This window comes from Dama dama, chromosome 18 (assembly GCF_033118175.1).
Source record: "Dama dama isolate Ldn47 chromosome 18, ASM3311817v1, whole genome shotgun sequence".
NCBI lineage: Eukaryota > Metazoa > Chordata > Mammalia > Artiodactyla > Cervidae > Dama > Dama dama.
Genome location: NC_083698.1, coordinates 87,122,230 through 87,137,491, shown reverse-complemented (window position 1 = coordinate 87,137,491; position 15,262 = coordinate 87,122,230). Strand labels below are relative to the sequence as shown.

General features: G+C 42.4%; 1 protein-coding gene across 1 annotated transcript in view; it reads left to right on the top strand.

Annotated features, from left to right (window-relative positions):
- The first annotated feature begins 7,259 nt into the window (after nt 1–7,259).
- GRM8 (glutamate metabotropic receptor 8) overlaps nt 7,260–15,262 on the top strand; it is an 819,273-nt gene continuing 811,270 nt past the window's right edge. The window contains exon 1 of the mRNA XM_061166403.1: nt 7,260–7,822. Coding sequence (XP_061022386.1) covers nt 7,313–7,822 — 510 coding nt within the window. The 5' untranslated portion in view covers nt 7,260–7,312. The remainder of the gene's footprint in view (nt 7,823–15,262) is intronic.

Below are 15,262 nucleotides of genomic sequence, written 5' to 3'. Positions count from 1 at the left end.
GCTGGATTATAATGTTTCCATCCCAAGGGGGGCGGGGTTCTGTCTGCTAAATTTAGGTTTGGATTTAGATTTAGAAATTTAGATTTGAACCATCTTTTTCTGTTCCCTCCTTCTTCCTTCTCTCCCTGTTTCCCTCCCTTTCTTTTCTTTCTTTCCTCTTCCCTCCCTTTCTCCCTTCTTTTCCCACTTTCCTCCCTCCCTTCTTCCTCTTTTCTTTCTTAGCTCAGAGAGTTCTTTGCTTTGATTTTCATTTCTACTTAGCACTTGAATTCAAGTTGTGATAACTCACTCCCTGACTGAGGACCTTGAGCCATGGTGCATTCTTCTCCCAGGACCTGCCTTCCAAGTGGTGGGTGTTGCTGTGGGAGGGATTTGAGAGGCTCCAGACTCAGGGTCCCTCCCCGCTTTGGCTTGTTACAGTGTCAGTTGTAATCACTATTAGAGACATTTCTTTGGTAAAGAAATTGTGGATCTCCTGGAAACAGTCTTATAAAATGCAGATGTTTCAGTTGGGGGATGACGAGTAATGCATCTTCAGGTTTTGATCCCTGTTGATGAATTTGCTCCCTGCCCGGGGAGGGCCAAGGTAACAGGAGAACCAAGTCTTAAGATTTTGACCTGCAGAACACATCAGCCCTGAGGGAGGGGAGATCCAGGTCTGGGGGAGGAGGGAGCAGGTGTGCAGAAGTGGGAAGATGTAGGTGAGGCTGAAGAGGAGTATGTGCAAATTACTGGGCATATATTTTTCAGGCAAAGGCGTATCTGCAGACAGAAGTCTTCTGCCTGTTTATTGGCCAATTTTTCCAGTGGTAAAAAGCGTTAGTGGTAGAAGCCCTGCATCATATCCTACTTACAACTTTAGGAAGGCTTCCTCTTGTCCTCTTCTCCCTACAGAAGAATATCTTGTCACCACTTTCTCCAGAATAACCCTCTTGGATGCCCCAAGTGTCTATGAACTTCAGCTCTCCAGCCAGATGTTGATCTCCACTGACTTTCCTCTTATGTCCTTCTTTCCAGTTTTCTTTTGATTCATTGGACGCATAACTTGTTAAGGTCTGACCAGTTCTGAGTATGATGGAAAAGTGTTTTTTCTTCAGGTCTTCCAAGTTTTATAAGCACAATACATCAGTAATCTGTTTGAATTGTAGGGTGGATTGTAAAAGAATAGTGTCCCTGTGCATTCTTATAGCACTTGGCAATTTATGAAGTACTTTGATATATATTGTATCAGTTGATTTCAAAACCCTGGGAGGTGGCCAGAAATCATCCCTCAGTTTAGAAACAAACTGGTCCCAGGTTAGTGACTTATCCTGTGCCATGAATTGAGTGCTGGGGTGGTGGGGGGGGGGCACTTCTCAGACCCTAGGATGCCACACTCACAGTTCAAACCTTCAAATCAAGGTCAGCTGGCTATCCGTCATGGTCTGCTGCACCCAAGGGTGTGGGGTAAGGGAAAGAAGGTAGAATCAGTCCATGTGAATTCGGGCCCGAGATTTTAGACATATTCATACAATCCTTCTGTTTTTAGATTCCTTATATCCCCAGTGGAGGCTGTGATACCAACCTCACAGGGTGTATCGTGCAGTGGAAATGAGACAACATACGTGAGGCCCCAGGCATGTTGGGTTGTGTAGTCGGTCAGTTGTGTCTGACTCTCTGTGACCCCATGGACTGTAGCCCACCAGGCTCCTCTGTCCATGGGATTTCCCAGGCAAGGATACTGGAGTGGGTTGCAGGCACACTGTAGCACTCAATAAATGTTGGTTTCACCACTTCCCCTCTCCTTATATGATACATATTATAAAAGTGGCTTCTCATTACTTTAAATGTGGTCTTTTTATGCAATGGCTGTGTTATTGAAAATTAAAAAAAAAAAAAAAACTGCACAAATTGAATTCTACTAAATCAGATTGCATTTTAAATTCATGGGGGGATTTAGCTATTTAAAGGAAACCCGTGGTGAATTCTTTTGTAATGCAAATAATCACCTTCTAATTTATCTGTTTAGTAAGTTGAGCTTCTTCTGTATCAGATTTTCTTAATGTGGGGCCTGCTCCTAGAGAAGAGCTTTCACAATCCTCTCTTACTGATGGGAAAAAGCCACTCAGCTTGCAAACAAAATCAGTTATTGTGTTCTGTTGGCAAAGCCTTGCTCTGGTGTTTTGAGCGTAATCTTATACTCCTTTATTATTAAATAATAGAACCTCAGAACGGGAAGCTGGAAGACACCTTAGAGATTATATGGTCCATCTCACTCATCTCACAGATGAGGAAATGGAAGCACACACAGGTGAAGTGACATGCCGAGTGTCATCAGCCAGGGACTGTCAGACAAGGATCCAAATCTGGGACTCTCTTACTAGGGAAGGCTCTGTCTAGCCCATCTTCACTTTGCCCCAACCAGAATTCCAGGGCTGTGCACACCTGTGGTGGCAGAGGAGAAGACAAACAAATCTGATGCATTTTCTACAGCAGCTGAAAAATGGCTGCAAGTGTGGGCAGAAACTGCCAAATTTGCAATTTTGTGAATTGATGACAATATTTGGCTTAACCTTTTTGTTAAAGAGCTGAATAGAATCCAGCAGAGAGAGGCTGTTTGGCCTTTTTATGAGAAAATGATTACAATCCTTGGCTATTTCTGTTCCTGTAAGGATTTTACCCTATCATGTTTTAAAAGAACTAGCCAAGTGCTGGAGGAAGACCTGGTGACAGCCCCTGATAGATTCCCCCCCCATCCCCCATCCCCCCATCCCCCCCATCCCTCCATCCCCCCCATCGCCCCATCCCCCACCCCCATCCCCCCACCCCCCACCACATGGCTTGGTGGTTTTGTTCTCACTGTCATCAGGCTGCCTGGGAAACCTGATTTGAAGCTGAGGCGTTTGGACAAACTGCATTTGATATTCTCAGTCCTTTGAAAGATTCAGAAATCACCCTGCCCTGGAAATGCCCCCAGGTGACCCCTCCTAATGAGTGCATTGTTTTTCTTAAAAAGCTGGTCAACAAAGCTGTTTCTCAAAGACTTCAGTGGAGGGGCCTTCTCCTTGTGTTGTCCCAGTCAGTCTCTGCAGCCCTGGGGGGTTTCCTCAAACGGCAGGACCCCCCTCCCTCCCCACCTCCTGGGAGGACTTTGCCTGTGGTGCCATTCAGGGCTTTGGGCCATCTTCAACCTCTTTGAGCCTATTTTCCCCCTCTCATTTCTGTAAGAGCTTGGTGTATGAAAATTCAATGGATACTCTGTTAGGTATTTGAGACTTTGATACAGAGAAGATAGGGCTTCCCGGGTTGTGCTAGTGGTAAAGAACCTACCTGCCAGTACAGGAGACGTAAGAGACGTGGGTTCAATCCCTGGGCTGGGGACATCCCCTGGAGGAGGAAATGGCAACCCACCCTAGTATTCTTGCCTGCAGAATCCCATGGACAGAGGAGCCTGGCAGGCTCCGGTCTGTAGGGTTGCAAAGAGTTGGACATAACTGAAGTGATTTAGCAAGCATGCACAGGGAAGGTTACCTAGAAGATAAAAAGAAGTAGAATGCAGGGCCTTGGCCCTGGAGGAGCTGTCCATACTTTCAGGAAATAGCTGGAGCCACAGACTCAGATCCCAGCTGGGGGGCCTGCTCCCCAGCAGACTTGGGCCAGTGCGTTGGTTAATGGAAGTGCTAATGATATGCAGGGTACCGTATACCATGTACTTAGGACTGGCTGGGAGGTAACGAGCAGGGCTGCATGGGCATTTAACGGTTAAATCTCCTGGAAGGCCCTTCTGAGGGCTCAGAAGCAGTGGAAGGTGTCTGCTCCCCTCAGAGGATGCTTTCAGGAGCGTGGACCTCACACCTCTTTGAAGATGTCCATCAGCTCAGGTGGGTTTGTGTCGAGCCCCAGAGGAAGGTCAGTTTCAGAGAAAAACTGATTTTAAATCAAGCCCAGAACCTGAAGTAGAGCTATTTGGCTTGGTAGCACAAAAAGGTCATTATTTTGTTAAAATTCATTGACTCTGACTAGGATGAGTTTAGATGAAAGCTCCCAAGAATTGCCCAAGAGCAAGATTAGGCAATGCAAGATTATACGATGCCACCAGATTTATGTCGTTTTCCACAAACTTTCAAATATATTTTCCCTTAGAATTTAAAAGGAAAACTAAGCCTTCTAGCCATCAGGAGTCTGATTCTTATGACAATGTATCAGATTTTGAAATAACTGCTGTATTTCAATATTTTATGAGTAGCTCTGATTTTACTTTTAAAGTGACAGAAATTTTCAGTTACAGCCTCACCAACTGGGCAAATATGGAAACAGTTGCTCTGCTTCAGTGGAAAAGGAACTGCAGACTAAATTAGCAATGATAGGTCCTGTTTCTTGAGCACTTACCCTGGGCCAGATACTGCGCTTTCTGTGTGCCCTGTGGCGGGTTCTGACACCCCCTAATAGGCCAGAAACCGAGCTTTGGAGAGGTTATGTGCCATTAATTCTATGTTGCAAAGGAGGAAACTTAAGCAAAAATACAAGTAAACTGCCCAATAAATAACAACCAAAATGGAACCTCTCGTTTTCCATTTAAGAGCATCCATCCAGTAAACATAGGGCTTACCTGGTGGCCAAGATGGTAAAGATTCTGCCTGCAATGTGGGAGACCTGGGTTTGATCCCTGGGTCGGGAAGATCCCCTGGAGGAGGAAATGGCTACTCACCCCAGTAATCTTTCCTGGAGAATTCCATGGACAGAGGAGCCTGGCTAGCAACAGTTCATGGGGTCGAAAAGAGTTGGACACACCTGAAGTACTTACACACACATCCACTACACAAAACTAATTCGTGTCCCTCTGTTGCTCACTCCCCAAGTTTTCCTTAACTTAAAGCTCTAAACAGACCTATGGGATGCATACCTTTAAAAGAAACTCAATTTTACTATTTCCAGGGCAGTACAGCAAGGGGAACTAGGTTAGAGCTATGTGAGTGGCAGAGGTAAGGATGACTTGTAATTAATAGATGAACTGTGTTTATGGTCATCTATAATTGAAAACCATTTATTCTCTGAAGTGTTTTAAGTACTTGGGAGGTGGCTTGGAGTAACAAAGAAAGGCTGGTCTTTGAAAAACAGCACATTCCCTTTTCCCCTTCATCATCTCTTCTTCAAGTATCATTCATCCTGTGGTCTGCCAGAAAGGATACACTCAGGGTCAGCCCTGTGGACTTGGTCTCAAGCCCTGAATTAGTGGTCAGAGTTAAGGTTTTACTGTCTTCTAACTGGTCTTCGTTGTGAAACTGTAAAACACAATACTCCTTCTCTTAATGGGTGGTTGGGATAATTTATGGTCCATCACTTCAATGGATCATCCAGAAAGTCAGCTTGACTTTCTAAGTGTTTTCCTCTTGTGGAATGCCTGAGGTCAGGCTGTTGCCAAATCAGATTTTCTGTGGGAGAAGCAGCTGCTAGGAAAATTACATGTGATAGAACATCCGTCGAGTGGTGAGAAAAAAACAGAAAAGGACTAAGTATTTTGGGGCAGAATTGGGAAAATCCAGGGCTTGGCAAGTATCAAGAGTCCGGAAATGCTTATCATGGGCAGACAAGAACTGTCTCAACAGACTGGGTCATTGGCTGTATTTCTGAGTGTATTCCAGATGTGTACTCTGAAATTCCAGGCAGTGGGCTCTGATAAATCCCCTCACTTCATCTGAAACTGAAAAAAATGCAGCTTTCTCTGAAGGGTTTTGGACATATGTTCAGTTGTTCTCTAGGGAGGCACCATCCTTTCCTTTGGGATAGTGAGGACAGGATGAAAATTTTATGAACTGGAAATTGAACAAGTGAATGGAAAATATAACCAGATGTTGGTTGACTAGGGTAGAGGAGAATTATCCACATTTCAGGTTTCAAACTTGTTTGTATAAATAGGTTAGAAATGAACATTAGATTACCCATTCTAGCAAAATACATTGGTATGTTTACTCTGTTAATTGCATGTACATTTCAAACATCAAATTCCCTTCCATGAAGTCAGTTCCCATTTTCAGTTAAATCTCCACTAAAGTCCTTTGAAAAAAATCTCATGAAATTATTTAAGAGTGAAGGTCTTAGAATAAACTTCTACAGATTTGCTTGTAGTTGTTTTCACTCTTGGTTATTTCTCATCTTGGTGAAATAACTGTTTTCCCCACTGAGTCAGACAAAGTTGAGAAACTCTTTAGTTCATCTCAAGCTCTGATTTGGTCATAAGGATTCTAGGATCAAGGAGTGTTTACTTTAGAACTGCAAGCATACCCATTGCTTGCATTCTGACAAATTAATAGGAAACAGACAAAGGTGATAGGAATATTTTTCACACATAGCTCACCCTATGTGTTTAATTTTCATGTCATTTTTTATTAACAGAGAACAATAAGATAATTTATATGAAATTGCTGACATTGTATGTCTAATCTTTTCACAAGCTCTAAAACTTACACATTTTGGGCTCCTTGGGTGGATTTTCTCTCTCTCTCTTTTGTTTTTTTTGTGATTGAATAATCACTTTTGCCCTCAGAAAATCCAAGGCACCAAAAAATGTCATTAACAGATGACTGGCTTGTTGAATACATCACAGAAAATAGCCTTTCATTCTGATTTTGTGGACAAAATTTAAAAGCTAAATTCAGACAGCTGTAAAAAGTAAAAACAGATTTGAAATGAAATAATGCCATCAATCACAGGATTTTTACCTTCATGGAAATTGGATTTATTGAAATAAAATGGTAAATAAAAGTACTTTCTGATTTGCAAGAGTCAACCTAGTTACTGATAACTTTTCTGTTTCCCTTGCTCCAAAAGTGTCATCCATCTCTCTGTTTAGATGCAGTGCAGCCAGGTGTTCAGAATCATAAGGGGACAGAAAGAATTAGTTTCTTACTGAATAGTGAAAATGAAACGACAAAAAAAGAGGTCAGTACAAACAGGGCTTAAGAAATGAAAAATGTAGGCCCACTGAATGGAACCCTTTCTTTTCTTCCTTCTGCCTTTCAGGAATAATTCTGCTACAGGGCTGACTTCAAGGACGTGAACTGGTGACTTCATCCCAACATCAGAACCTCAGCTGTTCCTCTGATTTTTGCGTCATTCCAGGCAAGTTGACTTTATGTGGAAATAAAATAGAACCTTGGGGTCTGATGGAAATTCACTGTGACATTCAAATCAAGAACACTTGCTGAAACCCACAGAGCCTTTTCCTCATGGGCCCTGATGGTAGCCTCCAGAAGGTGCAGCCTCAGGTGGTCCCCCTTCTTCTGTGGCAAGAATAAACTTTGGGTATTGGATTGCAACACCGCCCGTGGAGAAAATGGTATGCGAGGGAAAGCGATCAGCCTCTTGCCCTTGTTTCTTTCTCCTGACGGCCAAGTTCTACTGGATCCTCACGATGATGCAAAGAACTCACAGCCAAGAGTATGCCCATTCTATCCGAGTGGATGGGGACATCATTTTGGGAGGTCTCTTTCCTGTCCATGCAAAGGGAGAGAGAGGGGTGCCTTGTGGGGAGCTGAAGAAAGAGAAGGGGATCCACAGATTGGAGGCCATGCTTTATGCAATTGACCAGATTAATAAGGACCCTGATCTCCTCTCCAATATCACTCTGGGTGTCCGGATCCTTGACACCTGCTCCAGGGACACCTATGCTTTGGAGCAGTCCCTAACGTTTGTGCAGGCTTTGATAGAGAAGGATGCTTCCGATGTGAAATGTGCTAATGGAGATCCGCCCATTTTCACCAAGCCTGACAAGATTTCTGGTGTTATCGGTGCTGCCGCGAGCTCCGTGTCCATCATGGTGGCTAACATTTTAAGACTTTTTAAGGTAGGTAAAGGCACTAGACAATTCTGACCATTGTAACAAGACAGTAAGTTGTCCTGATTCCAGCTGCAGGTTTAAGAAGAAAGTGAACCTAGTAAAGATGCTCATAGACTCTTTCAGGCCCCCAGTTTCCCCAAAGAGAGGAGTTTGTGTCTAGGTTTCTACAAGTGTTGATTTAATTCCATGTTTTTAAAACAATTAATTGGATTAATTGTGACTTTTTTTTTTTTTCTGAACAAACAGGTGGTAATTCCCATGACATGTTGAGTCCTCAGCATCTTGTGATATTCTCTTTTAATTTTAATTTTTTTTTAACACTAAAAGCATTTTGTATTGGGGTATAGTCCATTAACAATACTGTGGTAGTTTCAGGTGAACATTAAAGGGACTCAGCCATACATATAACATGTATCCATTCTTCTCCAGGCCCCTCCCATCCAGGCTGGCACATAACCTTGAGCAGAGTTCCATGTACTATACAATAAGTTTTTGTTGGTTATCCATTTAAATATAGCAGTGTGTACATAACTGGGCTGGTTTTAAAGCAAAGCAAGTAGTTTTTGAGAGTCTAATGAATTTTTAGCTCATTTATCAGATCAAACGTTTCTATGGTATTTGAGGTATAAGATAATTGGTGAAACTTCCTTAATGTGGGAGGTTCTGCTATGACAGAAGTCCCTGTGTGAGGAAATTGTATTTATCACTAATGTGTAGATGGGACTGACACTCTGGACTAGAAGATGGCCATGAAGTTGTCAGGTTTATTATAGCTACAATAGAACAGCGTCTCATTAATTCAGACTGCCTGATGCAGACTTAGAATAATTATATGTAATTCTTATTGCATTAAAAACTCAGATTTAGCAGGATAATGTAAAACTTTTTGGTTTAGGATGATCTATTACCTACAGATTGCATTTACATATCAGATAAAATTGGCAAAAGAATATAAATATGAAACAATAGTTTGAAGGCATAAAGTCCCATAAAGTTATTGTAACTTATTTTTCATTAACATTCTTATTTTATTTATTAATATTTGTTAGGTAGTCTTTGGTAATAGGCAACATTTTAAAAGTTGAAAATATTTTTCACTCTGATTTTTTTACTTAGTGGGACATGACTTTTCCAACTTATTCTGAATTAATGAGTCTTCATCTAATGTTATAAGAAACTGTTTCTGTGTGTATTAGATTTAAAAATATTAAAAGAATGTGGAGAAGTTGGATAGATGACAGATAATAATGACAAAAATGAACAAAGTGATGGCAAACTTAAAAAAAAAAAGAAGTGTTCAAATCAGTCTTTCTGCTTTGGAAGCTGTCTTGGGGTACCATCTAGTCTGGTTCACGTCTATAACATCCCCCTAGCTTCTGTATGAATTCCCTTAGTTTAGAGGAGAGAATGGTAAAAGGCAGCTTAATGACTGTTTTCAGATTGATGAAATTTTCTCAAATGAGGATGCTGCTGAGCCGAAATGCTCTGTGTCTAAGGAGTACTGAAGAGTCACACAAAGGCATCAGGGAATACCTGAGATATTTGAGCCAGACGTTAGGAAGAGCCTCCTTGGCAAGAAGGATGCCAAATTGAAATAGGCGGCCAAAGGTGCTTTAGTTTTCCATCTCTGGAAACTTTCAAAGGAAACTGGATATAGTTGTTAGCAATTTCTTTTGGGCCAACCAACCCCTTACCTGGAGGCAAGGTAACCTCCTACCTGTGTTAGTCTGTTGGATTATTTAATGAGAAAATGGTGGTGAAGGATTCCACCAAGACCTGACTGTCTTTTGTCTGCTTGGGCTGCCAAAGGAAACTTTGGGCCACCTGAAGGGTAGGTTTTGTTTTAATGCATTCTAGACTTGGCTTCTCTCTGCTTTGTTCTCTCACTGACAGGCCAATTCTCTCCTCACCCTCTTGGGTGACTCTGAGGGGCCTTATTCGACCAGGTGGGAGAACTACCATTGACTCTGGGCAGAGTCCGGTGCTGTAGGCCAATTCTGGAAACCATTGGTCAGCAGATGAAGGGGCTGCCATTCCTGCCTTTTAGCCAGAAGGAAATCTAGGTTATGCTAGGTGTTTTAACTAAGACCAGTATGCTGGTCCAGAGTGAGCATTTAATATCTGGAAGCAGATATATTTTTTAACCAAATAACTGGGGCTTGAAAGATTTGTCTTTTATAAGCAAGTGAGAAGATGTAAGTGATCAGCCTGTGTTCTAGCTGAACCTGCAATCATGTGACTGAATTGATAACTGCAGTTTCATTGTTGTGCCATTTTCATTTATTTTGATGATTTATATGAGACCTCTAGCTAGCGCTGCACACTGATATTAATTATGAAATGATGGTCACTTTTGGAATAGAAAATGTTTCACTTTATGTGTGAAAATATATTCTGTTTAAACATGTATGCTAGGACTGACATGAGATATTACAATAGTTATCAAAGGAATGATTGGCAAATTAATGCCTTGGGGAAGGGCTTATACTTCCTTTTGAAAGATTAATACTTTGATTAGCCAAATGCTGTGACTGTGAATAAAATTAAATAGTTAGGACAATTTTACGGCACTTGGGACCCTCCAGGACAGCATATGACCCGTAGTATCTAAAAAATACTCCTGGATATCAACATAGTGCCACTTATTCCTGGATTAATGGAGTTACAGAAGGTCGAGCATCTTGGTTTGGAAACCCACAAACGATTAACCCTGACCATGAGGGATGTAAACAACATCTTGATTAATGAATTTATCACTGTCCTGCTCAACAATAAGCATTAGTTGGGTTTTTTAGAATCTGTTTAAAATTATATAGAAAATATTTGGGCTGAAGTCAGAAGTAATCTCCGAATGTCTCAGTTCTCTTTTTTCTGGACAGTCCGGGTAAAGCCATGTAGTATCTGCCTGGGCTGCATTGTGAAGGAGACAAAGGCCTTCAGGCACCCCCAGCTTCCTCATCCTTCAGTCTGGCCCTCCTTGGCAGTCTTTCCTGGCCTCATGTCCCTCTATGTTCTCCTAACTGAAGCCTTGTTTCAGGAAAGGAGGTATACACGCGTAGCATGCATGCATGCCACCTGCATATAGCATGTCTGTTTAAGTCAGAGGAAGATTCTGTTTCTTGTGGGATCACTAATTGTGGTTTGATGAAATGGTGTATCTTTGTAAAGGCAGTTCAGACACGGGGGGGGGGCGGGTGGGTGGCATTCATTTAGTCCCCCAGAGACAGCACTTTTTGGGGTGGAGAACAGTGGGCGGGAGACTCAAGAGACATGAGTTCCATCCCGGGGCGGGGTAGATCTCCTGGAGAAGGAAATGGCTACCCACTCCAGGATTCTTGCCTGGGAAATCCCACGGACAGAGGAGCCTGGTGGGCTGCAGTCTGTGTGGTCACAGAAAGTGGGACATGACTGAGCATGCTTGGCAGCCCACCGCCATGCACCCTCACATCTCCTCTGTCCTGGAATACAGCTGCTCCTGCTCCTTTCTAGAGCGAAGGAATGTTGCCCTTTGTTTCTCTTCCTGTCAAAGCTCAGGGCCAAATGAAAAAATCAGTCCTTTAAACTTTAGCGGTGAATTGGACAGGGAGTGGAGCCAGACTCTACTGGTGAGGGGGACAGGCAGAAGCGGCCCCGTGGCCCCAGCCCTGGGCACAGAATGCCACACCAAACCAGTGATTGTCTACCGGAGCCAGGGGGCGCGCACTCCCTGCCCGGGGGACGGGGTATCAGTGGTCAGAACTACCTCAGAGGCTTTTCCTGTGACAGGACCCAGTGAGTGCGAGCCTCCGAACCCGTGCCTGAGAACCATTTTTACTCATTGTACTGTCTCCTGTTTCTCAGGAGCATTGGGAGTGAAAACAAGTTTGAGCGTCACAGACAAAGTGTTAATGATCTGAACTTTTTAGAAGCACTACACACAGCCTTAACACACACACACACACACACACACACACACACACACACACACACGTCATATTTGGGTTAACAGAGGGGCAGAGCAGTCACCTCGGTGACTGTTTTATGTCTAACCAAGTGCTGGCAAAGATTGAGGGCAGGAGAAGAAGAGGACTGCAGAGGATGAGATGGTTGGATGGCAACAAAGACTCAATGTGTTGGAGAAACCCGTAATCCAGAAACCAAGCACCATACTAGGCGAGTTGGAGAACTCTGGTTTATTAGCTCCGCGGGCCCAGAGGAGTTAACACTCCAAGCTCTGAGCCCTGAACGAAGGGGTTACAGAGTTTTTATACACGGACAGGCATGATTAAGCAGGTTTGTGGGTTTGCAGAGGCTGGGCGATTGCAAAGAGCAGGACAAGGGTGAGTGAGATCAGCTCTAGGTCCTAGTATTGTGAGTCCTCATTTTCTGAGACCTACGTGATCCAGACTTTGCAAGGCAAGCTGAGTTACAGAGGCAGAAGGAGCAGGAGGTTATGTAAAATTTTAACTTTTCCTTTTCAAATGGACATGAACTTGGGCAGACTCCAGGAGACAGTGGAGGACAGGGAAGCCTGGCGTGCTGCAGTTCATGGGGCTGCAAAGAGTTGGACATGACTGAGCAATGGAACAAAAAACAACAGCAATGTTAATATTTGTAGATAATAGTAGGATCGATTAGGATAACTGCAGAGTGGCAAACTCAGAAAACTCGGAACTGCTCCAACCTGCATGAAGGCAGATCTGCCATTTCAGTGGCTCCCGTGTTGCAGAGAGACCAAAGAAAAGAGGAGTCCAGCTCTCAGATAGAGTTTGTGTAGTTTGAAAAGAATTAAAAAGAATGAGAGGGTCTTTTGGGTATGTTGGCCAGGAAGCCCATCATTTAAATTTGTTTTATAACGCAGTTTCGAGGAATTTGCATATGTTTTATAAAGAGCTGGGTTTTTTTTCCTTTTCTGGAAATTTCCACCCCTCTGCTTTAAATTAGAGCAAATCCGTTCCTCAAAACACTAATCATGTCTTACTTTGGGCAAAGATTGAACATTCTAAGTTAAAAATAGCACATTGGCGCTTGGAAGTAATGCATGTTAATGTCCACATAGATGCATCTGGGTTAAGGAAGGACAGTGTCAGATGTGATTCTCTTTCTCCTGTTTTTCTGGTGAACTTTACCTAGAGTTAATTTTTGACTATCGAAGGATGGGAGGTTAGTCTATAGTGTATGCTTTCCAAAGCAATCAAATGGGACTTTTGAATAGAAATCCACTTGTGGGCTAGATAATTTCTCCCTGTGTGGAAGTGTCCTGGCTCTAAATGGCTAAAATTGACCATGTTAAGTCAGTGAAGTACAGTGAGGCATCCCATTGCCCTAGATGTGCTTGCCAACCCTTCTATGTTTACAAAGATGTATTTTCTTCCAAGAAACTCCACTAATTGCAGCAACCATCCCCATAAAGCCAAGCATTTTGCAAGTTATTTATTGCATACAATGGGCTTTCTTAACTCTAAACTCTGAACAGGTAAATCTGCCTATCCAGGCTTATCTAGTTAGATGGACAGAAAAATGAGCCCAATCAATAAACTCAGCAGGAGGTAACATTTTATGTTAAATCTTATTTGATGGCAAATAGATAATGGAAAATTGAAAGATAGATTCCTCAGTCAATCCTTTGCTCCTGTGGCAAGCTCTAATTTAGTTTTGTAAAGAGCCTGTTCACTTCAGATGAGAGATGATGGGTGTTCTCTCTTAGTGGCTCTAAGTGGGCGTGATGGGGGAAATGGGCACTACCTGTTGTTGCTGACACAACTCACAGCAATAGGGATACATAAATACCCAGCTGTGGTCATGCCTCTCTTCTTAAAGGTCTCATGGCTGCCATTACTTCCATGATGAAGGTCTAGTTCCACTTGGGCAAGTCTCTTCTCACTTCTCTCCACTACATTAAATTTCTTTGTTACATATAACAAAGCTCCATGAGGGCAGGATGATATCCATGATAAGCATAGGGCATACATATCTTATTTGTGGTTGTATTTCCAATACCTGGTATGGACTTATCTGGAAACCCAATAAATGTTTGCTGAATGAATGAATGAATCATATCTCTCCACGCACTTCCACCTCCCTCACCCCAATTCCAGATATTGGAAATAATAGGTGTTGGGTCCATAGAACAGATATGGGATTTTTTGTGTTTTACTTTTGTACTGTTTGAGAAAAAGGAACACAAGGAGAGAGAGGGGGAGAAAGAAGGAGAGATGGTGTATTTGGGGAATTCCTATATTTTCATGTGCTGCCTCATTTTCCTACCAATGCGTGTTTTCTCTAAACAGATTTTTAAAACTAAAAATTTAAGTAAAAGACATGAGCACATTCTCATTTTGAAAAGTCCAAGCAATGAATAAGTAGAGAGTATAAAATGGAAAGAGGCTATATTCAAACACACATATCTATCACATATCTATCATTCTCCATACACAGAATTTTATTAATAGATATGCCTGACATTTTTTTTTTTAGGTAACAATGTGACTGGGAGAGATTTCCATGTTGGTTAGTATAGATTCACCTCAGTAATTCTCAACCCTGGCTGCATGTTACTATCACCTGGATAGTTTTTTTAAAAAGCGCAAATCCTACCCAAGACCAACAAAACTGGGGTGGAGCCCTGGTATTGGTATATTATAATCACCAGGTGTTTCTGTTATTTATCCAGGACTGAGAGCTATAAAGCTTTAGCTATAGAACCTTTAACTTTAATTATATGAATAAAGCATCATTTATTCAATAAATCCTTTACTGATGAGTTATTTGACTTTGATTTCTAAAGCTCACTTAATTATTTGAAAAAAGTAAAAACAATGCCAGAGGCTCACCTGAGCGCTGTTAGCTCTTGAGTGAATTTTGATGTCATTGTGCCCCTTCTTGGACCAGCAGAGGGGCTGAATTGATGAATTCCCCCAAAACACTTTGCTACAAGTTAGACTCACATGACATAGGCCCGCATCACAGGCCATGGCTCTTCATAACATTGAGTAACTTAGAACCAGTGTTAGTATTGTGGTCATGTGTTCAGACCGTTAAAGCAGCATCATGACTTGTCGGGTGGAGCAGATTTTAAACTTGGTGAATTTAAATGAAATGTTTCTTACTTTCCTTTTTCCTAGACTCAAAAAGTTTAACATCCTACAGTGAATATGGAAGACATCTTAAGACCTGACAGTGACTAATGCCTGTCTTTTCAGTGTTTAATAAGGCAGGGACTTCCCTGGCAGTTCAGTGGTTAACACTCCGAGTTTCCACTGCAGGGGGCCTGGGTTTGATCCTTGGTTAGGAAACTAAGATCCCAAGTACCAACCATGGTGCAGCCAAGAAAAAAAAAAAAAAGATTGTTTTAACTAGTGATTGTGAGTGATGACGGGCTCCCCAGGTGGCGCTAGTGGTAAAGAACACGCTTGCCAATGCAGGAGACATAAAGAGATGCAGGTTTGATCTCTGGGTTGGGAGATC